The 24691-nt window shown below is 43.2% G+C and overlaps 1 protein-coding gene across 1 annotated transcript in view; it reads left to right on the forward strand.

Moving 5' to 3' along the window:
- Positions 1 to 24691, forward strand: part of LOC123773430 (zinc finger protein 271-like) — an 87277-nt gene that overhangs the window by 14912 nt on the left and 47674 nt on the right. The window contains exon 3 of the mRNA XM_069317795.1: positions 21439 to 23069. Coding sequence (XP_069173896.1) covers positions 21764 to 23069 — 1306 coding nt within the window. The 5' untranslated portion in view covers positions 21439 to 21763. The remainder of the gene's footprint in view (positions 1 to 21438; positions 23070 to 24691) is intronic.

The raw sequence follows: 24691 nt of genomic DNA on the forward strand, positions 1-24691 counted from the left end.
AGGATTACCTACACAATATGCAAACAGAGAAGGTAACTACTGGATCTGTCACAATGATCGACAATGTGGGAAAACATCACCAAATTAATGAATGTCATTCCTGAAGTACATAGGCTACAATTCACACAAAAGCTACCAGAAATATATGCAGAGTATATAAAGACAGCAACGAACACTGAACATAACCAAGGGACTGAAAGTTTAGGTAAAATTAGCAATGTAGAAGGACATGATGTCGAGGTACACAAAAGTGAAGGCAATATTGAAGAGTAAACTGGTAATAGGAGAGAAGCAATGAGAAGGACGAGAACACAAATGAGAAAGACAAAAGCAACAAGGAGAAAGATAAGGGCAATACTGAGAAAGAATGCAGAAATGAGAAAGTTGGAACAAAAAACACAGAGGTAGCCAAGTCGTTATTTGCAGATATGCAAAAGGACAGTGCAGATATGGAACCAGAGGCACGGACTGCACATTCATGCACCCACGGAAATGCCGAAACATGTTAGGAAAAGGCAGATGTCATTTTGGAACGGATTGTAGATATTACCACCCTAAGTTATGCAAACTCTCAGTGAATGAAAGGAAATGCTATGATCTCCATTGCCCTGATTTCCACGTGAGAGGTATCCAGTGCTATATGAGAGTGAGAGAGAGGAGGTCCAATATAATACCCTGGGAAATTTTTTAGAGGCAAGCAGACCCAGAGGGAGGAACAGACAGGCAGAAACGTTGCAGAAGTACGGATGGGGAGGGGGAAATGCCCAAGACTAGACTACATTTCGTCATCAAGCCCACACATACTACACCCCCACAACTACACAGAGACTACCACACTCCACAGTACCAACTCCAAAACTGGACAAACCATTGCCAGACCAGCACACCCTGGGTCAGGGTAGAGAGAAGGGAGAACTACCAAAACCTTCCAGAAGTGACACACTATGGACAATCATTCATATTTGCAAACATACAGGGTCTAAAGTCAAAGTCATGAAATAAAGTTAAGTTCATAAATGACCTCCTATTAGAGTCAAACTCAATATTTGGAGCATTCACGAAAACTCATACGAAAGATTACATGGATAGTGAAATCTGGATTCCAAATTATAATTTATATAGATGTGATAGAGAAAATAGATCAAACGGAGGAGTAGGTCTGTATATTGAAGACAACCTGGTATGCACAGAGCTACTAAACTCAACTAATGAGGTGGTAGAGGTACTTGGAATTAAGGTAGAAAAAATAAACCTAATTATTATTCTAATATATAAACCGCCAGATACAACGGTTGAGGAATTCACAAAGCAGATGCACAAAATAGAGAACATCCTTGATAATCTAGTGAACCCAGCACCAGATATTATCTTCCTTGGAGATTTTAATTTACCAAGTCTAAGATGGAGAATGACAAACACAAATATCATAGCAGGGAACAACCCGAAAAATACCTAACCACAGGTCAGAGAACTTTTGAGATTCTGTAACAAATTCTTGCTCAATCAACAGATTACAGAACCAACTAGGAACGAAAACACTAGACTTGTTATTCACAAACAATGATGAACTACTCAGAGACATTACAATCTCAGATACTACATACTCAGACCATAAGCTCATTGAAGTGCGAACTAGTATAAATAACGGTAGTAGGTCTAAGAGACCCAACAAGCGAGAAGGGGTATTCAATCAATTCAATTTCAACAATAAGAGGATCGACTGGGAGAAAATAGATGTAGACCTTGCAAACATTTGATGGGAGACAGTCTAAGCGACAAAACTCCCACTCAGAGAATAGCTCAACTGCAGGCGACTGTACAGGAGAAGGAAAAAAATAACAGAAATGCTTAGGCAGACACGACTATCTTAAGAAAGGAAAATAAACCTAAATAGGGAGATCGAAGAAATAGAACAAACGTTGAAGCGATCATACGAGTCTTAGGAAATGGAATTGGAACAGAAAGCTATACAAGAGATAAAGAAAAATCCGAAATATTTTTTCACATATGCAAAATCAAAGTAAAAAACCTTCACCAGTATTGGACCTTCAATTACAACTGAAGGTACGTACACAGAGGACAATAAAGAAATTAGTGAAATTCTAAGAAGCCAGTATGAGGTTATGTTTAGCACACCAATAAACAACATGAAAGTTGATGACACAGACAGCTTCTTTATGAATGACATTCAAGCTGCAGATAATATAACACAAACTCGGAAGACTTTGAAAGAGAAATTGACAATATGCTCATGCACTCAGCTCCTGGGCCGGACTCGTGGACTTCGATATTTAACACTTTCGCGCTATCAGGACTCACCGGTGAGTCCTGTTTCGTCTAACGCTAACGCATAGTGGACATAAAGTTATGTCCTCTTTTAAAATATTTGTATAAAATTCAATTTTTATCCGATTTACTTTGGGTTTGTTTCAAACTGTGCGCCATGAGGCTCTCTTTCTCACCACTAGGCTACATGGTACAATAAGTTCATGAAAGGTGTGGATAACTTCGATCAAATGGTATTATGTCCCAAACGGGTTGTAGGTGGGTGACTTTAGCCGTTTATACTGGTAATGCTTCCCCCATATCATGTATTATATGCATATGTCTGTTTAGGGAATTTTATTCCGATCAATGTACAACCAAAAATAACTGTGTGCAACAAGTATAAACTTGACAAACATAACAAAAGTAAAAACATTTCGTGTGTGTTTGACGCTCACTGATATGTTCCAGCGTTGTTTTATATTTGGCGCTATTCTAACTTACGCTTTGTTGATCTTTTTTACGTATGGGCTCATAAAACATTCTATTGCGAACACATTGACACAAAAATGAATGACGTACATAGAAAATTAATGTCATGAGAGTGAAATAAGTATAAACTTTCAAAGCGCCGTGCGTCGTCCTGTCACCGATACCGGGTAACAATTTCACCACTTCCCACAATCTTGCGGGCGGGCCGCATCATTATTCTACTCTTATATTCATATCACCGTGTTGGGAATTTCATTGCGAGTCCATTGATACCAAAATTAACGCTGTAGGACAAGTGTGGAGGTGATAAAAATCCCAAGAGTAAAAACATTTTGTTGCTGTTTGGCGCTCACGGCGAGTCATCTTCGTAGTTATTTATTTGGTGCTGGTATCCCTATACGTTTCGTGACTTTTTTTACTGATGTTCTTCTAGAGAATTTTATTGCGAACACGTTGGTACCAAAATGAAATACGTAGCTCGAGAACTAAGGTCATGAGAGTAAAAAGAGTATACACATTTTTGTTTTTACGCTTACGCGGCAAAAACGCTCTGAGCACTTACGGTTGGCTGAGTGACCTTCGCGGAGAGCGCGAAAGTGTTAAGAAATGTAAAGTACCAGTAGCACGAGCGCTCAGCATAATATGGAGAAAGAGCCTGGATACAGGGGAGATACCAGCTGCACTTAAATCAGCAGATATAGCTCCGCTGCACAAGTAAAGCCTTGGCAAAAAACTATAGACCAGTTGCACTAACATCTCACATAATAAAAGTTTTTGAAAGAGTGATTAGGAATCAAATTTCTAGTTTTATGAAAAATAATGGACCACGCAACCCAGGACAACATGGATTTAGAGTGGGAAGATCCTGTCTGTCACAGTTACTCAACCACTTTGACAAACTCACAGAAGCTCTAGAAGAAAAACAAAATGCAGATGTATACACAGACTTTGCAATGGCATTCGACAAGTGTGACCATCTTCTGTCGACAAGTGTGACCATGTTCTGTCGACAAGTGTGACCATGTTCTGTCGACAAGTGTGACCAGTGTTCTGGACAGAACACTGGATGCGTGATCCTGTGGTCCCGGGTTTGATCCCCGGTGCCGGCGAGAAACAATGGGCAGAGTTTCTTTCACCCTGATGCCTCTGTTACCTTGCAGTAAATAGATACCTGGGAGTTAGTCAGCTGTCATGGGCTGCTTCCTAGTGGTGGAGGCCTGGTCGAAGACCGGGCCGCGGGGACACTAAGCCCCGAAATCATCTCAAGATAACCTCAAGATAACCTCAAGATGGAGTGATAGCACACAAAATGAGGTCAATGGGAATAACTGGTAAAGTAGGACGCTGGATACTCAATTTCCTGTCGAACAAAACACAAAGAGTAACAGTCAATCAAATAAATTGAGCCCAAGCACAGTTAAAAGCTCTGTACCTCTAGGTACAGTCCTTGCGCCACTGCTTTTCCTTATTCTCATATCAGGTACTGTATAGACAAAAATACAAGTCACAGCGTTGTGTCATCCTTTGCAGATGACACAAAAATCAGCAGGAAAGACATTGATCAGACATTGAAAGACAAATCTGCAGAAGACATTGAAAACTACAAGCAGATATCAACAAAGTTTTTGATTGGGCAGCAGAAAATAACACGATGTTTAACAGTGATAAATTCCAGGTACTCAGGTATGGCAAAAATGAGGATCTGAAACATAATACAGGGTACATAACACAATCAAATCTGCCCATAGTAGGAAAACAGCATGTCAAGAATTTGGGAATAATGATGTCCGACGATCTAACATTTAGGGAGCATAACCAAGCAAATATTGCGGCAGCCAGAAAAATGATAGCTTGGATTACGAGAACCTTCAAATCCAGGGATCCCCTCTCAATGGTTGTACTCTTCAAGTCACTTGTGTTGTCCCATCTTGAGTACTGCTCAGTACTCACTTATCCCTTCAGAGCAGGAGAGATTGCTGAAATAGAGGGAATACAGAGAACATATACGGCACGCATAGACGCGATAAAGCACCTAAATTATTGGTATCGTCTCAAAGCTCTCCAAATGTACTCACTAGAAAGGAGACGAGAGAGATACCAAATAACATACACATGGAAAATACTGGAAAGACAGGTCCAAAATCTACACAGTAAAATAACAACATACTGGAGTGAACGATATGGAAGTAAATGCAAAATAGAACCAGTGAAAAGCAGAGGTGCCATAGGCACAATCAGACAACACTGTATAAATATCAGAGGTCCGTGGTTGTTCAACGTCCTCCCAGCGACTATAAGAAATATTGCCGGAACAACCATGGACATCTTCAAGAGAAAACTAGACTGTTTTCTAAAAGACGTTCCGGATCAGCCGGGCTGTGGTGGGTATGTGGGCCTGCGGGCTGCTCCAAGCAACAGCCTGGTGGACCAAACTCTCACAAGTCAAGCCTGGCCTCAGGTCGGGCTTGGGGAGTAGAAGAACTCCCAGAACCCTATCAAGCAGGACTGGATGGATGGATGGTGGAGGAGGGCTGGATGGATGGATGGATGGTGGAGGAAGATTGGATGGATGGATGGTGGAGGGAGGGCTGGATGGATGGATGGTGGAGGAGGACTGGATGAATGAATGGTGGAGGGGGACTGGATGGATGAATGGTGGAGGGGGACTGGATGGATGGATGGTGGAGGAGGACTGGATGGATGAATGGTGGAGGGGGACTGGATGGATGGATGGTGGAGAAGGACTGGATGGATGGATGGCAGAGGGGGGACTGGATGGATGGATGGTGGAGGGGGACTGGATGGATGGATGGTGGAGGGGGACTGGATGGATGGATGGTGGGGGGGGGACTGGATGGATGGATTGTGGAGGGGGACTGGATGGATGGATGGTGGGGGGGGACTGGATGGATGGATTGTGGAGGGGGACTGGATGGATGGATGGGGGGGAACTGGATGGATGGTGGGGGGAACAGGATGGATGGATGGATAGTGGAGAGAATGGGATGGTGGGGGGAACTGAATGGATGGTGCAGGGGGACTGGATGGGTGGATAGATGGTGGGGGAAACTGGATGGATGGATGGTGTAAGGGGACTGAATGGATGGATGGTGGAGGGGAATTGGATCTTGAGGTTACTGAATCATGAGATGATTTCGGGGCTTAGCGTCTCCGCGGCCTGGTTCTCGACCAGGCCTCCTTTTTGTTAACCCTTACACTGCTCAGGGGTCCTTGGGACATTTACACCCCTGTGCACAAGAAAAAAAAAATTCAAAATTTTTTTTTCGTCTTCTAAACATGTTAATTTGTGTCCCCTGAGCACGGAAAAAATAAAAAAATCGTAGGTGACATATTTTGGGCGCAATTGACCGAGGAAGTCTGGCAAAAAGTGGGCGTTGACAGAGCGGTCGTCAGACCCGGTCAGCATCACCCGCGTTGACAGATGGGAGTTGCCACAAAGATATTATTACCTAATTGTTTCAATGTCTCCGATTGATTTTTTCTTAGTTTTTTTGCAGTAATATTATTCAATAGTGTGTATTGTAATATATTTATATAATAAAAGTGGTTAATAATCGCTATACTCAAAAGTATGATGTGCATATTAGTGATTCAATTATTATGTTTATAAAACAATAAACAAATAGTTTTGCTGCTATTACACTCTATACACAGGTTATATATAAGTATCTGCATATTTTGGCCACCATAACGAACCACGAAGTTGGTATTGAGAGTCGAAAAGCAACGAGGAGTTACCGCCACACACCAGCCAGCCACTCGCTGCCACTCCCTCAACACACGCACTAAACTTTCTCCCCCAACAATACCAGTTGTGGTGTTATTACACTATATACAGACGTTATATATAAGTATGTGTATATTTTGTTCACCACAACTGTACAGTTAAGCTGATATAGTTAGTTCAGGCACTAAGAGTCGTCGCTATACACAGATGGCGGCTGGCGGCTCCCTCACTCTTTCAAGGTCACACGCACTAAACTTTCTCCCCCAACAATACCTTTTGCAGTGTTATTACCCTATATACACATATTATATATAAATATCTACATGTTTTATGCACCGTAACTGTACACCTAAGCTTGTAGTGCGCCCAAAGAGCATAGTGGCCACCCTCTAAACAGCTAGACAAATCGTGCAGACGACGTCACCTCCGTCACCCATATGGCTCCTCCCAGCATAATCCTTTTGCTGTTATTACACTAATACACACATTATATATAAGTATCTACATTTGTGTTCACCATAGAGAACCACTGACCTGGTATGGTGAATGCAAACAATAACAGGTGGCCAACAGACACCCAACCTGCCCCATCCCCTGTCAGCCCCCCACTAAGTACCCACCTAGGGCACCCTCCCCCCACCCACCCCCCTCCCCCCACTCACCCCCCTTCTCCCCCTCACCCCTCTCCCCTGGACCTCCCTTCCCCCCCATCCCCCATGCCCTCCCTTCTCCCACATGCCTTCCCGTCTCTCCCACCCCCATGCCCTCCCTTCCCCCCCTCCCCCCTAAGCCCCCCACTCTCCCCCACCCCACCTAAGTCTTCCCCTCTCCCCCACTCCCCTAAACCCTCCCCTCTTCCTCACCCACCTCAGCCCTCCCTTTTCCCCCACGCCCCCCAAGCCCTCCACCCTTTTCTCTCCCCCCAAGCCCCCCCATCTCCCCTATCCCCCACAGCCTCTCCTCCCCCCATGCTTCCCCAACCCTCCCTCTCTTACCCACCCCCTGTACCCTCCCCCTCTTATCCACCCCCTGTACCCTCCCCCTCTCCCCCACCACCCCAAGCCCTCCCTCCTCCACCAATCCCCCCGTGCCAGGTCCCCCCAGCTCCCACTCACCCCAGATCCCAAAGGTCCCCCCCAGAAAAGAAGCAGAAGAGAGTCAGTTTCAGGGTGATGTACTCGAACATAGATGGGATCACAAGCAAGACAAGTGAACTAAGGGAAAGAGCACAAGAAGTTAACCCAGATGTAATCGGACTCACTGAAACAAAACTCTCTGGAATCATAACGAATGCCGTGTTTCCCCAGGAGTATACAGTAATAAGGAAAGAGAGGGAAGGTAGAGGAGGAGGCGGAGTGGCCCTACTCATGAGAAGGGAATGGAGTTTTAAGGAGATGGCCATCCCGGGCTGTGAGGAGTTCAGAGACTACATAGCAGGCACCATAACAATGGGAGGACCAAGAATAGTAGTAGCAGTAATATACAACCCTCCACCAAATGACAGGAGACCCAGTCAAGAGTATGAAAACAACAACAAGGCAGTTAACACTATAATTGAGAGGGCAGCCTCTGCTGCCTGTAGAAATAGATCCCACCTGCTCATCATGGGCGACTTCAATCACGGAAAGATTGACTGGGAGAACAAGGAACCGCATGGAGGCGAGGATACGTGGAGAGCCAAACTATTGGAGGTGGTGACAAGCAACTTTTTAACCCAGCATGTCGGAGAACCCACAAGGATGAGAGGCAATGACGAACCAGCGAGACTCGACCTAGTCTTCACTCTGAACGACTCCGACATAAGAGAAATCGGTTTTGAGGACCCAGTAGGAATGAGCGACCACAGTGTACTGGTGTTTGAGTACTTGATTGAAGAAGGGTTATTGAACTCGAGGAGGGATACCGAAACCAAAAGGTTAGCATACCGAAAGGGAAACTATGAGGGGATAAGAAAATTCCTAACAGATATAGCATGGGAAACAGAGCTCAGGGGAAAGACGGCCCAAGATATGATGGATTACATCACGCAGAAGTGCAAGGACGCAGCGAACAAGTTTGTCCCAGTCCAAAAGGAAAATAGAGAAATGAAGATGAGAAAACCATGGTTTAATCAAAGATGTAGGCTAGCTAAGCAGCAAAGTAAAAGGGCATGGAGAAACTATAGGAATAACAGGACACTGGAGAGCAGAGAAAGATACCAGAATGCCAGGAATGAATATGTCAGGATGAGAAGAGAGGCAGAAAGACAATACGAAAATGACATCGCAAGCAAGGCAAAGACTCAGCCTAAATTGTTGCATAGCCACATTAGGAGAAAAACAACAGTAAAGGAACAGGTTATGAGATTAAGGATAGGGGCGGAAGGATTCACTCCAAATGACAAGGAAGTGTGTGAGGAATTGAATAAGAAATTCCAGGAGGTCTTCACCTTAGAACAAGGAGAAATTCCAGAGGTAAGTGAGGGAATAGCTAACCAGGAACCACTGGAAGAGTTTGAGATTACCAGTGGGGAAGTAAGGAAGTGTTTACTAGAGTTGGACGTGACAAAGGCTATAGGCCCAGATGGAATCTCCCCTTGGGTTCTAAAGGAAGGAGCAAGAGAACTGAGCCTACCACTCTCCATAGTGTATAACAAATCACTGGCAACAGGGGAACTGCCAGATATTTGGAAAGCAGCTAACGTAGTCCCGATATACAAGAAAGGGGATAGACAGGAGGCACTGAACTACAGGCCAGTGTCCCTAACCTGCATACCATGCAAGCTGATGGAGAAGATTGTGCGAAAAAAACTAGTGGAGCATCTGGAGCGAAGGAACTTTGTAACACAGCATCAACATGGGTTCAGGGATGGCAGGTCCTGCCTCACAGGGTTACTTGAATTCTACGACCAGGCAACAAAAATAAGGCAAGAAAGAGAAGGGTGGGCAGACTGCATATTTTTGGATTGTCAGAAAGCCTTTGATACAGTGCCACACAAGAGGCTAGTGCAAAAGTTGGAGATGCAGGCTGGAGTGAGAGGGAAGGTACTCCGGTGGATAGAGGAATACCTAAGCAACAGGAGACAACGAGTCTGTGTGAGGGGTGAGGTCTCAGATTGGCGAGACGTCACAAGTGGAGTCCCGCAGGGGTCAGTCCTTGGACCTATACTGTTTCTGGTATATGTAAATGATCTCCCAGAGGGTATAGATTCGTTCCTCTCAATGTTTGCCGACGATGCAAAAATTATGAGGAGGATTGAAACAGAGGATGATAGTAGGAGGCTACAAGATGACCTGGATAGACTGAGTGAATGGTCCAACAAATGGCTGTTGAAGTTCAACCCGAGTAAATGCAAAGTAATGAAACTAGGAAGTGGAAACAGGAGGCCAGGCACAGGATACAGAATAGGAGATGAAGTACTTAATGAAACAGACAGAGAGAAAGATCTAGGAGTTGATATCACACCAAACCTGTCTCCTGAAGCCCACATAAAGAGAATAACGTCTGCGGCATATGCGAGGCTGGCTAACATCAGAACGGCGTTCAGGAACCTGTGTAAGGAATCATTCAGAATCTTGTACACCACATATGTAAGACCAATCCTGGAGTATGCGGCCCCAGCATGGAGCCCGTACCTTGTCAAGCACAAGACGAAGCTGGAAAAAGTCCAAAGGTATGCTACTAGACTAGTCCCAGAACTAAGAGGCATGAGTTATGAGGAAAGGCTGCGGGAAATGCACCTCACGACACTGGAAGACAGAAGAGTAAGGGGGGACATGATCACAACCTACAAAATCCTCAGGGGAATCGACCGGGTAAACAAGGATGAACTATTCAACACTGGTGGGACGCGAACAAGGGGACACAGGTGGAAGCTGAGTACCCAAATGAGCCACAGAGACGTTAGAAAGAACTTTTTCAGTGTCAGAGTAGTTAGTAAATGGAATGCATTAGGAAGTGATGTGGTGGAGGCTGACTCCATACACAGTTTCAAGTGTAGATATGATAGAGCCCAATAGGCTCAGGAATCTGTACACCAGTTGATTGACGGTTGAGAGGCGGGACCAAAGAGCCAGAGCTCAACCCCCGCAAGCACAATTAGGTGAGTACAATTAGGTGAGTACACAGTCAGTAAACGATGCTGTCTCCCTCCGTCTCTCAGCATCACTCCTCCCACAGCGCTAATTATTACAACAATCCTGCTATTATCACAACCCTGGTTATTTATATCACAGTCATTGGTCATCTGTAATATTGTCATCGCTAAATAATAACAATTATATATTTATTTTGACATTTTTCGGCGATGCTGTGGTCACAAGCTGAACATCAATGCTGTTCGCTCATGCTGCGTGCGCCGGCCTTGGTTGCTCCAACAGTACTGTGCCTCTCACACCTGAGAATATTGCCCACGATTTTTTTTTAAAATGGCATCTGTTTACAAGAGCCCTGAGGAAGCTACTGTGAACCCCGTGTAGCCGCGGGCCATTTGAATCAGGCCTGGCACCCTATGGCGTATATATACGCCATGCGCACCATGGGACATGTTACTCAGGGCGTATATATACGCCATGCGCAGTTTAAGGGTTAAACCCCCCCATCCCCAGGAAGCAGCCCGTAGCAGCTGTCTAACTCCCAGGTACCTATTTACTGCTAGGTAACAGGTGCATCACGGTGATAAAATCTCTGCCCATTTTTCAACGCCCCCACTGGGGATCAATCCCGGAGTCTCAGGACTACGAATCCGAAGCGCTGTCCACTCAGCTGTCTGGCCCCTAATGGATGGATGAATGGATGGATGGTGGAGGGAGGACTAGATGGATGGATGGATGGATGGTGGAGGAGGGACTGGATGGATGGATGGACTCTTCAAATGGATGGATGGATTGTACTCTTCAAATCACTTGTGTTGTTCTGTCTTGAATACTGCTCAGTACTCACTTTCCCCCTTCAGAGCAGGAGAGATTGCTGAAAGAAGGAATACAGAGAACATATACGGCACGCATAGACGAGATAAAGCACCTAAATTATTGGGATCGTCTCAAAGCTCTCCAAATGTGCTCACTAGAAAGGAGACGAGAGAGATACCAAATATTATACACATAGAAAAGGAAAAGGTGACACCCCTAGGGTCAACACTTGCAGCAGAGGAGCTCCAGCATATTTCAACAATCCTAAGTATTGTAGTACAGGTTGATGGTAGTGAGTGGTGTCCCAGAGAACATAAAGGTATAGTGCTCTTGAAAAATAGGTGAGATAACAGGAAAGTGCTAAGGGAAGTGAAAAATCGGATGAGAAAAAGTTGCCCTAGTGTTTACAGTGCAGAGAAGAACATTCAAGATGGCCACTGGCAAGGGGAAAAACAAAACAGAGCTTGATTTTGAGGGATTCAATGAAGAAAGGATTGATATTAACAGTCTACATAACAAGTTGGTAAATTTAGATACTATAGTGAACTCTCATGTAGAAATAATTAGTAAATTGAAAGAAAGTAATGACCATTTGAATAGCAAAGTTTTATGTCTTGAGTGTTTAGTGAAAGACTTGCACAAGGATAAGAATCAATTGGAAACAAATTGCAAAGCCATGGAAGAAGAAAATAAACTCTTAAAAATAGCTTTGGAAGAAGTTAAAGTAAATTTAAACATAAATGACTACAATAGATTAGGCAAGGAAATTCAACAGGAGAAACAGCTTTTGTCAGCACAGATGGAGGAAGTTACACAGGGAATAGAACAGTGCAAGAAAGATATGCAACTCACTTATGCACAAGTGGCCAAGGAGAAGGAAAAAATAGAAGAAGCAGTAAAGGAAGTCAAACACTGCAGCAACCAAGATAAAACAAACATTAGGCTGGAACCCTGGAAACACAAACCGTAACTGTCTCTATTTACCGCTTGTTACAACTTGTAATAAAGTTGTTACTTCTTGGCTTAAAGTGTTTATGACGTATTAGAACGTTGTTACAACTGACTATATTGGTTGTTATAACTGGTTAGGAGGTGTTAAAACTTGTTCGAACGTTGTACCAACGTCGTAGTTTCGGTGTGTGTTTGGCGGGAAGTGAGAAAAGAATTGGCATCTAACCCGAAGTTGGTGCAAAACACAGTTGATCGGAGTAAGTCCCTGATCATTTTTGGCTGCAAAGAAAAGGCGATAACATCTAGGTCAGAAAGAGCTGTAGAAGAAGCTAAAGTAGTAGATAAAATTGTTGGCCTCGTGGAAGGTCTTACAACCATAGAGAATGTGTGCGACTACAGGAGAATAGGCAGGTACGTAAAAGGGAAAGATCGACCTTTGAGGATCACCCTAAACGGTGCCAAACAGATGGAAGAAGTACTAAGGAATGCTAGAAAATTGCAAAGTGATGAGGATGGGAAAAGGTGGTCGTTAAGACGAAATCTTTCAAAAGAAGATAGAGAGAAGCTGAAACTGAACCTCGCCGAGGCAAAACATTTAAATGAGAGCAGGAATGAAGAAGAAATAAATTCTTTTTTCTACAAAGTGATAGGGGTAGGCAAACCAACAAAATCAATAGAGAGAGGGGGAGTGAAGAATAAGGAGAGGGGGAACAAGTTCCTGAAGATTGCATACACCAACATAGATGGAGTGAGATCGAAGATACTGGAGTTAAGTGATGTAATACAGCTGCAGACACCAGACATTGTTGCACTCAAGGAGACAAAACTTGAAGATGTAATTTTAAATGAGGTCATATTCCCAAGGGGCTACTCAATTTGGAGACGGGACAGAAAAATTAGGAAAGGCAGTGGCGTTGCTGTGCTGGTAAAAGAACACCTAAAGGTGAACGAAATAATGACTGCCAATCCACAAGAAGTTGACATAATAGCACTAGAGATCTGCCATGAGGATGATAAACTAATGATAATAAATGTATATAGTCCACCGCCAAGCAGCATATGGTCAAAGGAGGAGCTAGATAGTAAACGTGAAGGTCTTATAACAATAATGAGAGAGATTATAGCGAGAGCGGATAACGATAGATCACGACTGTTGATAGTCGGTGACTTCAACTTGAAATCCATAGACTGGGAAGCATATGAAGCTAAAACAGAAGATTTTTGGACCTGTAAATTTGTAGACCTCATCCTGGAAACATTCTTGTATCAACATGTTAAACAAGCTACGAGGATGAGGGAAGGGGACGTTCCCTCCATGCTAGATTTGATATTTACCAGGAAGGAGGATGAGATATTTGACATTCAGTACCTTCCTCCCTTGGGTAAAAGTGACCATGTCTTTTTGGGAATAAAGTATGCAATGCGTTATAAGCTGGAAGAAAATAAGGAGGTTGAAGCAGTTGAAAAACCAGACTTCAGGAGAGGACATTATGGTGACCTTAGAAATTTTTTTAGTGAGTATAATTGGACAGACTTGATGCTAGGCAAGGAAGTGAATGAGATGTATGTCAAGTTTTGTGAAATATATGATAAAGGCACAAAAAAGTTTATACCAAAACAGAGATGCAGAACTAGGAAACAGGATTGGTTCAATTGAAATTGCGAGAGGGCTAGAGACCAAAAGACACAAAAATGGAATCAATACAGGAAGAGGCCGAACCCCCAAACATACCTGCGATACAAAGATGCGAGAAACAACTACACGGCAGTGAGGAGAGAGGCAGAAAGAAATTTTGAAAAGGGATTGCAGACAAATGTAAAACAGAACCAGGTCTATTCTATAAATTCATAAACAACAAATTGCAGGTAAAGGATAATATTCAGAGGTTGAAAATGGGAAATAGATTCACGGAAGATGAAAAGGAAATGTGTGAAACACTAAACGAAAAGTTCCAAAGTGTGTTTGTACAAAATGAAATCTTTAGGGAACCAGATACAATAAGAATTCCAGAGAACAACATAGAGCGGATAGAGGTGACTAGAGATGAAGTGGAAAAAATGCTCAAGGAGCTCGGTAAGAACAAAGCAGCTGGCCCAGATGGCGTTTCACCATGTGTTCTGAGAGAATGTGCATCTGAGCTCAGCATTCCACTTCACCTGATCTTTCAGGCATCCCTGTGTACAGGAATCGTAGCAGACGTGTGGAAACAGGCTAACATAGTTCCAATCTACAAAAGTGGCAGCAGGGAAGACCCCCTCAATTATAGACCTGTATCATTGACAAGTGTAATAGTGAAAGTATTGGAAAAACTAATCAAAACTAAATGGGTAGAACACCTAGAGAGAAATGATATAAGAGCAGACAGACAGTATGGTTTTCGATCTGGAAGATCCTGTGTATCGAATTTACTCAGTTTCTATGATCGAGCCACAGAGATATTACAGGAAAGAGATGGTTGGGTTGACTGCATCTATCTGGACCTAAAAAAGGCTTTCGACAGATTTCCACATAAGAGGTTGTTCTGGAAACTGGAAAATATTGGAGGGGTGACAGGTAAGCTTCTATCATGGATGAAAAATTTTCTGACTGATAGAAAAATGAGGGCAGTAATCAGAGGCAATGTATTGGAATGGAGAAATGTCACAAGTGGAGTACCACAGGGTTCAGTTCTTGCACCAGTGATGTTTATTGTGTACATAAATGATCTACCAGTTGGTATACAGAATTATATGAACATGTTTGCTGATGATGCTAAGATAATAGGAAGGATAAGAAATTTAGATGATTGTCATGCCCTTCAAGAAGACCTGAACAAAATAAGTAGATGGAGCACCACTTGGCAAATGGAATTTAATGTTAATAAATGTCATGTTATGGTATGTGGAATAGGAGAACACAGACCCCACACAACCTATATATTATGTGAGAAATCTTTAAAGAATTCTGATAAAGAAAGAGATCTAGGTGTGGTTCTAGATAGAAAACTATCACCCGAGGACCACATAAAGAATATTGTGCAAGGAGCCTATGCTATGCTTTCTAACTTCAGAATTGCATTTAAATACATGGATGGCGATATACTAAAGGAATTGTTCATGACTTTTGTTAGGCCAAAGCTAGAATATGCAGCTGTTGTGTGGTGCCCATATCTTAAGAAGCACATCAACAAACTGGAAAAGGTGCAAAGACATGCTACTAAGTGGCTCCCAGAACTGAAGGGTAAGAGCTACGAGGAGAGGTTAGAAGCATTAAACATGCCAAAACTAGAAGACAGAAGAAAAAGAGGTGATATGATCACTACATACAAAATAGTAACAGGAATTGATAAAATCGACAGGGAAGATTTCCTGAGACCTGGCACTTCAAGAACAAGAGGTCATAGATTTAAACTAGCTAAACACAGATGCCGAAGAAATATAAGAAAATTCACCTTCGCAAATAGTGGTAGACGGTTGGAACAAGTTAAGTGAGAAGGTGGTGGAGGCCAAGACCGTCAGTAGTTTCAAAGCGTTATATGACAAAGAGTGCTGGGAAGACGGGACACCACGAGCGTAGCTCTCATCCTGTAACTACACTTAGGTAATTACACTTAGGTAATTACATGGAAAATACTGGAGGGGCAGGTCTACACAGTAAAATATCAACGTACTGGAGTGAACGATATGGAAGGAAATGCAGGATAGAACCAGTGAAGAGCAGAGGTGCCATGGGCACAATCAGAGAACACTCTATGAACATCAGAGGTCCACGGTTGTTCAACGTCCTTCCAGCGACTATCAGAAATATTGCCAGAACAACCATGGACATTTTCAACAGAAAATTAAGACTGTTTTCTCCAAGGAGTACCGGACCAACTGGGCGGTGAGGAGGTATGTGGGCCTGCGGGCCGCTCCAAGCAACAGCCTGGTGGACCACTCTCTCACAAGTCAAGCCTGGCCTCAGGCCGGGCTTGGGGAGTAGAAGAACTCCCAGAACCCCATCAACCAGGTATCAACCAGGTATGGATGGTGGAGGGGGACTGATGGATGGATTGGACTGGATGGATGGCAGACGAGTGGGATGGGGAAACTGACGGGTAGCAGAGTGGGTGGGTGGGTAACGATGGCATGAGTGGGCGAGCTTCCAACTGAACTAACACAGGAGCTGGCAAACCCCCAGTCCCTCCATAAGACCCCCCCTCCATCCCGCCCACCAGACCTACTCATTTCCTCCATCCCCCCCATCTTGCACCCTCCCTGCTACCTGCATCCCCTTATCCTGTTTGATACCTGCTTGATGAGGTTCTGGGAGTTCTTCTATTCCCCAAGCCCGGCCCGAGGCCAGGCTCGACTTGTGAGAGTGCCACATCCCCCCACACCAGACCCCCCCCCCAGCTGTACCCGTCTCAGCTGTACCCCTCCCAGCTGTACCCCTCCCAGCCATACCCCTCCCAGCCATACCCCTCCCAGCCATATCAGGACGGTATTAATGTAGTGGGCTTCCTTGCTACCAGCTGATGGATTGGGCGGCAGACTCCCTGAGCGCCTGACATTCAATTTTTGTTGTGTACTGATTGACTGGTTGCGACTGTGAATGCCTGATTGACTGTGAATGCGTGACTGGACCGTAAATGCCTAACCGGTTGCTACCACAACTGTAAATGCTTGACTGCCTTTGGTTATGGCTGCTTGTGAATGCTTGCCTGACTAACTTGTTGTGACTAGAAATGCCTAGCTGGTTGCTACCACAACTGTGAATGCTTGACTGACTTTGGTTATGACTGCCTGTGACTGGTCTTGACTGTGAATGCTTGACTTATTATTATTATTATTTTTTAACTTCCTTATTGACAAAATTAATTACAATTTTGCCTAATCTTAGGATTTCAATTAAGCCTTATTAAAGTGAGGATAATGCTGGTATTCACTGTCACACAGGACAGAGGGTCATACACAAGACAATAAGTCTAAACTGTAGGCTGAAGCACATGTATATCATGGTTACAATCAATGTTTTAATGTATCAATATGTAAAAACAACTTTCTATTGTGCACTGCCAATGCTTGACTGACATATTGTGACTGGTTCTGACTGGTTCCGATGGGCTACCACATAACAGAGGCAGGGAAATGTGTGAAAGGAAAATCTGGAATCAGTGATGCAGCTATGAAAGTGTTTAACATTTTGGCTCACTGGGCGCGCGAGCCCTGCACTACCCCGGGTGGGTTTGGGCGTTCCGCGGGAGCGCGAGGAAGAGCGCGGTAAATTCTGAAAAGTGTATAATCTTTTCAACTTTGTCAGCTCAATTTCTTGTCCTAAGATATTCAATTTGGTATCAATGTGTTTGCAATAGAATTCTCTTCAGGACTAAATGCATTTAAACTTTAAACTCCAAACGCCCGGCTTACTATCCGCAACCAACAGAGAAAGTGAGAGAAAGTTACCCGGGAGCGCACAAGTGATAAAATGTTTACACTTTTCAGTTTTGTCAACTCAATTCTCGTCCTAGGTCTTTCATTTTGGTATCAATGTGTTCGCAATAGAATTCCCAACAGGACTATATGCATATCATATAAGAAACAGCAGCGATCTCCACCCGCCAGCATGATGAAAACAGGCCGGGGTTTCAAGAAAGAGCGCTGTGCCACCCCAAGGTGCCTCTCATTATGAAAAGTGTATATTCTTTTCAACTTTGTCATCTCAGTTCTCGTCCTAGGTTTTTCAATTTGGTATCAATGTGTTTGCAATAGAATTCTCTACAGGACTAAATGAATATAAATCCCAAAAGCCCTGCGAGAAAGTGAGAGCGTCTTACCCGGGAGCGGGCAAGAGCGCTTCCTTCACTTCACTCTTCACTTCACTCTCTCCACTTTGGACATCTCAATTCTCATCCTAGGCCTTTCATTTTGTTATCATTGTGTTCGCAATAGAATTCCCTACAGGCGTATATGCAAATATATAGTCCACAAGCCCGGCATACCATCCACAACAAGCAGGGAAAGTGACAGAGCGTTACCCCCGTGAGCGCTAATAAAGAGCAATAAAATGGGTATTCTGTTTTCAACTTTGTTACCTGAATTCTGGTCCTAGGATTTTCATTTTGGTATCAATGTATTCGCAATGAAGTTCCCTACAAGAGTACAGTATATGCATGTAATGTCCAAAACCGCAGCAAGACCTTCCTGAAAACGCCGCTACTTTTGCCGCACGGAGGACTCAATGCTGAGTCGTCGCCAAACTTGCCCCTGTTTTACAGAGGACTCAATGCTGAGTCGTCGCCAAACTTGCCCCTGTTTTACAGAGGACTCAATGCTGAGTCGTCGCCAAACTTGCCCCTGTTTTACCTCCCTCCCTCCCTCCTCACCGTCTCCCATACACCAACATGAGTCCTCAGTAAAGGTTGAGTGCAGTTAAATGCCCACTTATTTATGGTTTATATTTATAGCTAATTGTTTTGTGTATGAAAAATATGAGTAGTATTCTGTATAAAATATATTTTTAAGTTAATATTTTTGGTTGTGTGGAACAGATTAATTCAATTTACAGTACAGTACATTATTTCTTATGGGAAAATTTGTTTTGGTTTTCGAATATTTGGTTGTCAAACCGCCTCTGGGAATGGATTAAATTAGAAAACAGAGGTACCCCTGTATTTTACTATCCTGCTTCGTAAGGTAAGACACAGATCTTTATATTATAGTTGATGTAGGCCCTCTTGCCTTTTTACCTAGGAGAGGGGTGGAGGGGTTGCCTGGGTGCCGATGGATTGAATGAAATCTTTAATGGAAGTAATCAGCCTTGTCCCATATACTTAGTAGTTTGTTCAAGTAAGGACACACTTTATACAAAGCTACCTTACTTTGGGGTTACCTTGAGGTGCTTCCGGGGCTTAGCGTCCCCGCGGCCCGGTCGTCGACCAGGCCTCCTCGTTGCCGGCCATGCTAGGGCACATGTGCATGATCACCTGTAATTACCTAAGTGTAGTTACAGGATGAGTAATTACCTAAGTGTAATTACCTAAGTGTAGTTACAGGATGAGAGCTACGCTCGTGGTGTCCCGTCTTCCCAGCACTCTTTGTCATATAACGCTTTGAAACTACTGACGGTCTTGGCCTCCACCACCTTCTCACTTAACTTGTTCCAACCGTCTACCACTCTATTTGCGAAGGTGAATTTTCTTATATTTCTTCGGCATCTGTGTTTAGCTAGTTTAAATCTATGACCTCTTGTTCTTGAAATTCCAGGTCTCAGGAAGTCTTCCCTGTCGATTTTATCAATTCCTGTAACTATTTTGTATGTAGTGATCATATCACCTCTTTTTCTTCTGTCTTCTAGTTTTGGCATATTTAATGCTTCTAACCTCTCCTCGTAGCTCTTGCCCTTCAGTTCTGGGAGCCACTTAGTAGCATGTCTTTGCACCTTTTCCAGTTTGTTGATGTGCTTCTTAAGATATGGGCACCACACAACAGCTGCATATTCTAGCTTTGGCCTAACAAAAGTCATGAACAATTTCTTTAGTATATCGCCATCCATGTATTTAAATGCAATTCTGAGTTAGAAAGCATAGCATAGGCTCCTTGCACAATATTCTTTATGTGGTCCTCAGGTGATAGTTTTCTATCTAGAACCACTCCTAGATCTCTTTCTTTATCAGAATTCTTTAAAGATTTCTCACATAATATATAGGTTGTGTGGGGTCTATGTTCTCCTATTCCACATTCCATAACATGACATTTATTAACATTAAATTCCATTTGCCAAGTGGTGCTCCATATACTTATTTTGTCCAGGTCTTCTTGAAGGGCATGACAGTCATCTAAATTTCTTATCCTTCCTATTATCTTAGCATCATCAGCAAACATGTTCATATAATTCTGTATACCAACTGGTAGATCATTTATGTACACAATAAACATCACTGGTGCAAGAACTGAACCCTGTGGTACTCCACTTGTGACATTTCTCCATTCTGATACATTGCCTCTGATTACTGCCCTCATTTTTCTATCAGTCAGAAAATTTTTCATCCATGATAGAAGCTTACCTGTCACCCCTCCAATATTTTCCAGTTTCCAGAACAACCTCTTATGTGGAACTCTGTCGAAAGCCTTTTTTAGGTCCAGATAGATGCAGTCAACCCAACCATCTCTTTCCTGTAATATCTCTGTGGCTCGATCATAGAAACTGAGTAAATTCGATACACAGGATCTTCCAGATCGAAAACCATACTGTCTGTCTGATATTATATCATTTCTCTCTAGGTGTTCTACCCATTTAGTTTTGATTAGTTTTTCCAATACTTTCACTATTACACCTTGTCAATGATACAGGTCTATAATTGAGGGGGTCTTCCCTGCTGCCACTTTTGTAGATTGGAACTATGTTAGCCTGTTTCCACCCGTCTGCTACGAGTGAGTGAGTGAGTGAGTGAGTGAGTGAGTGAGTGAGTGAGTGAGTGAGTGAGTGAGGGTGCGAGCTAGCAATGCTCTCGGGTGACTTTAGCTGCTGTCTGCTGGTAGTCACATGTAACACGACTGGAGTGTTTACACTGAGGTAATGATCATTTGCTTCAATTCCTTTGGAGGTTATCTTGAGGTTATCTTGAGATGATTTCGGGGCTTTAGTGTCCCGCGGGCCCGGTCCTCGACCAGGCCTCCACCCCCAGGAAGCAGCCCGTGACAGCTGACTAACAACCCAGGTACCTATTTACTGCTAGGTAACAGGGGCATAGGGTGAAAGAAACTTGGCCCATTTGTTTCTGCCTCGTGCGGGAATCGAACCCGCGCCGCAGAATTACGAGTCCTGCGCGCTATCCACCAGGCTACGAGGCCCCCGGCCTCGTAACCTGGAACCTTATTTTCTTCAAGAAGTTGCCTGTTTTTATTACGCTTATCTGTCTGCTGGGGCTTTCTTGGTTTTGAGTTCGGTTTTGATTCTCCCACTTCTCCCACCTCGTGGTCAGATTCTGGTCCTGGCTCTCGGTAGGTGACAGGATATCAAGGTTTATTGCATCTAACCAAAGCTTAGGGAGCGACTGCCTCGCCAATAGAGGATGCCTTATTATATTCAACTCTTGTTTTTGCTATCCTAATCTCTCATTTACTCTTTTCCAGGTCATCCTTTCACCAGAAGAGTCAGTTTAACAAGTTGAATTCTGTGGAAGAGAGAAACAATATCAGTAGTTAATGTATCTAACAGGCTTGTTGTAAAAATCAAACTTAGTAAGATACAAGAAATCTCATGCAGAAAAGAAACCCTATTAACAATCTTTGTATATTTAAGACTTTAATCTGGTCTATTTCACTATACAAGAGCTTATACAACAGTGAATCATATTAGTGTTCAGTGTCTGTTAATTTTAACAGGAACAAAAATTTCCAGTAAATTTCTAGAAGAGTTCATACTGGAGAGAGAAACTGTTTCATTATTTTAAGCTCAATGGAGTCAGCAGAAGTAACTACAATAGAATCATCAGGGATAACTACAATGGAATCATCAGGAAATACTATGATGGAATCATCAGGAAACACTATAATGGAACCAGAAAAAACTGATGAGGTACAGAATAATGAGAGTTCAGGTATAGGAGCGAAGCCATATAAATGTTTAGAGTGTCTCAAATATTTTTCTCATAAATGTAGTTTGGTAAAACACATGAGACGTCATAGAGGAGAGCTAAAATTTCAATGTTCGAAGTGTCTAAAAAACTTTCGAGATAAATCAACACTAATAAGTCATATGATAGCTCATACGGGAAAGAAGCCATTTAATTGTTCAGTGTGTCTAAAAGACTTTTCAGATCAATCAAAACTAGGAAAGCATATGAAATCACATACAAAAGAATTTAAGTGTACAGAGTGTGTAAAAGCCTTTTCAAAAAATTCAAAACTAGCAAGACATATGCGAGTTCATACAAAAGAGAAACCGTACAAGTGTAAAGTATGTTCAAAAGATTTTTCAGAAAAGTCAACACTAGTAAGTCATATGAGAGCTCATACAGGTGAAAAGCCATATCAGTGTTCAGTGTGTCTGAAAGATTTTTCCCATAAATCAAGTCTGGTAAAGCATGTGAGACTTCATACAGGAGAGAAGCCATATCAGTGCTCGAAGTGCTTAAGAGGCTTTGTTCAAAAATCTTCACTAGATTCACATATGAGAGCTCATACTGGAGAGAAGCCATATCAGTGTTCAGTGTGTCAAAAAAACTTTTCTCATAAATCTACTTTAGTGAAACATACAAGGTGTCATACAGGTGAAAAACCATATAAATGTTCAGTGTGTGAAGAAGCCTTTTCACAAAGATCAAAACTACTAAGACATATGAGGTCTCATACGGGAGAGAAAAAACCATATCAGTGCTCGGAGTGTCTAAAAAACTTTTCAGAAAATTCTACACTACTAAGACACATGATGAGAATTCATGGGACAGAGAAACCATGTTCAAGCGACTCAGAGAGTGATGACGAGTCATTTGACAGTGATGCCCTTTCTGATGACTCATCTGATGACTTGCCCAAGGATCTGCCTGAGGATCTGCCTGAGGATCTGCCCGAGGATCTACCTGATGATTTGCCCGAGGATCTGCCTGAAGATTTGCCTGAGGTTCCACCTGAGGATCCAACTAATAACCCAGCTAATAACCCAACTAGTGGCCCTAACGAGCGTCGGAACGAGGAACCGAATGAGGACCCCTCATTGGTTCATATGGCCATTAGAGCACTGATTGACAATGCTGTAAGTGGGTAAGCAATATGATTGGTGCGGGTCAAAATGGCATAGTGACAGTTGCATATATCATTTTGTAACTGTGTTAGTACTTGTTAACAAGAACTGCTGTGATGTGGCCTATCACCCTAGACTCTATCATTGAAGGTGGGTGCACAAGACTTTATTTATTGTATACTGCACTCCTCACCTTCCAGTACCTGGGAAATGCTTAAACTGGGCTATGAAGGAGAAACATCAGGATCTTATGTCAAACATGTTAGACTTCAATGCTACAATGGTTCAGCATTACTAACGTGAGCAAAGTGCACTCTGACCAGGCTGAGACTCAGCTGCAAAATGACATTGCTGAGGTTTTCAAACTTTTAACTGGACCTTGTGACTGAGGCTTGGTGATCAGTGATAGTGGTGTAATACCATTATATAGAGTAATGAATTCTTGCAGCTGACAGGTATATAACGACATATGCCGCAGTACGTAATGCAACACAATGGCACGTTCTGAGCAGTACCAAAATTCAAGGCAGCAAATCTATACTGGATCTGAAGGTGGTAGATCTGATCACCAGTGACATGGTGGTGAATGGGTGCGTAATATGTGTGCAAACAAGGTAAAGTAGCAGTAGGCTGTACAGAGCAATAGAGAGGAAGATACAACACAAATGTTAATGGGCCAGGGAAGGGAGCCGGTCGGCCGAGCGGACAGCACGCTGGACTTGTGATCCTGTGGTCCCGGGTTCGATTCCAGGCACCGGCAAGAAACAATGGGCAGAGTTTCTTTCACCCTGTGCCCCTGTTACCTAGCAGTAAAATAGGCACCTGGGTGTTAGTCAGCTGTCACGGGCTGCTTCCTGGGGGTGGAGGCCTGGTCGAGGACCGGGCCGCGGGGACACTAAAGCCCCGAAATCATCTCAAGATAACCTCAAGATAACCAGAGTCCCAGGAGATTACACCGACCACAAATGTAAAGGGCATATAACACCGGCCAGCTGAGCCATCTATCACTGCTTTCCAGTGAAAGTACCAGATGTGGATTATGATCGTCCCACTGAGTAATTGAGATGTTATGTGTGAAAGAACTATTGGGGGTAAAAGTCTAATGAGGCTGCGAGGATTATGATGGTCCACCTTTATCACGAAAGATGCAGTTGGCTAATACTTGTACTGTAAAGTTTTCAGTAGTAACTCATGGAAGAAACATGTAGACAAGTAGTGATTCTGTCTATAAGAGCTGCTTCCATCATCCCCTCCCCATTCTTCCCACCCCCAGGTGTGTGTGTCTTTGGTGGTTAATAGTGTATGTGCTATAAATATTGTCATCGTAACAATGCTTATAGTAAATGATGGCAACACTGTACACAACCCAAGTTCTTCAGCTGGAGTTTATAAGGTTACAACATGTAACTCTGAAGGTCTAAAGTCAAGTGACTCCTGTGTGTAAATTGTGTAATCAACAACAGATAATTGTTGATGAAACTCAGGAGTTATGTTGACCAGACCACACACTAGAAGTTGAAGGGACGACGACGTTTCAGTCCGTCCTGGACCATTCTCAAGTCGATTGTCAGGAGTTAAAGAAACTATTATCCTATGAATGTGAAAATTCTAGAGTTTAGGAATGATTATGTACTGGGACTGTGT

This window comes from Procambarus clarkii, chromosome 89 (genome assembly GCF_040958095.1).
Source record: "Procambarus clarkii isolate CNS0578487 chromosome 89, FALCON_Pclarkii_2.0, whole genome shotgun sequence".
Classification (NCBI taxonomy): domain Eukaryota; kingdom Metazoa; phylum Arthropoda; class Malacostraca; order Decapoda; family Cambaridae; genus Procambarus; species Procambarus clarkii.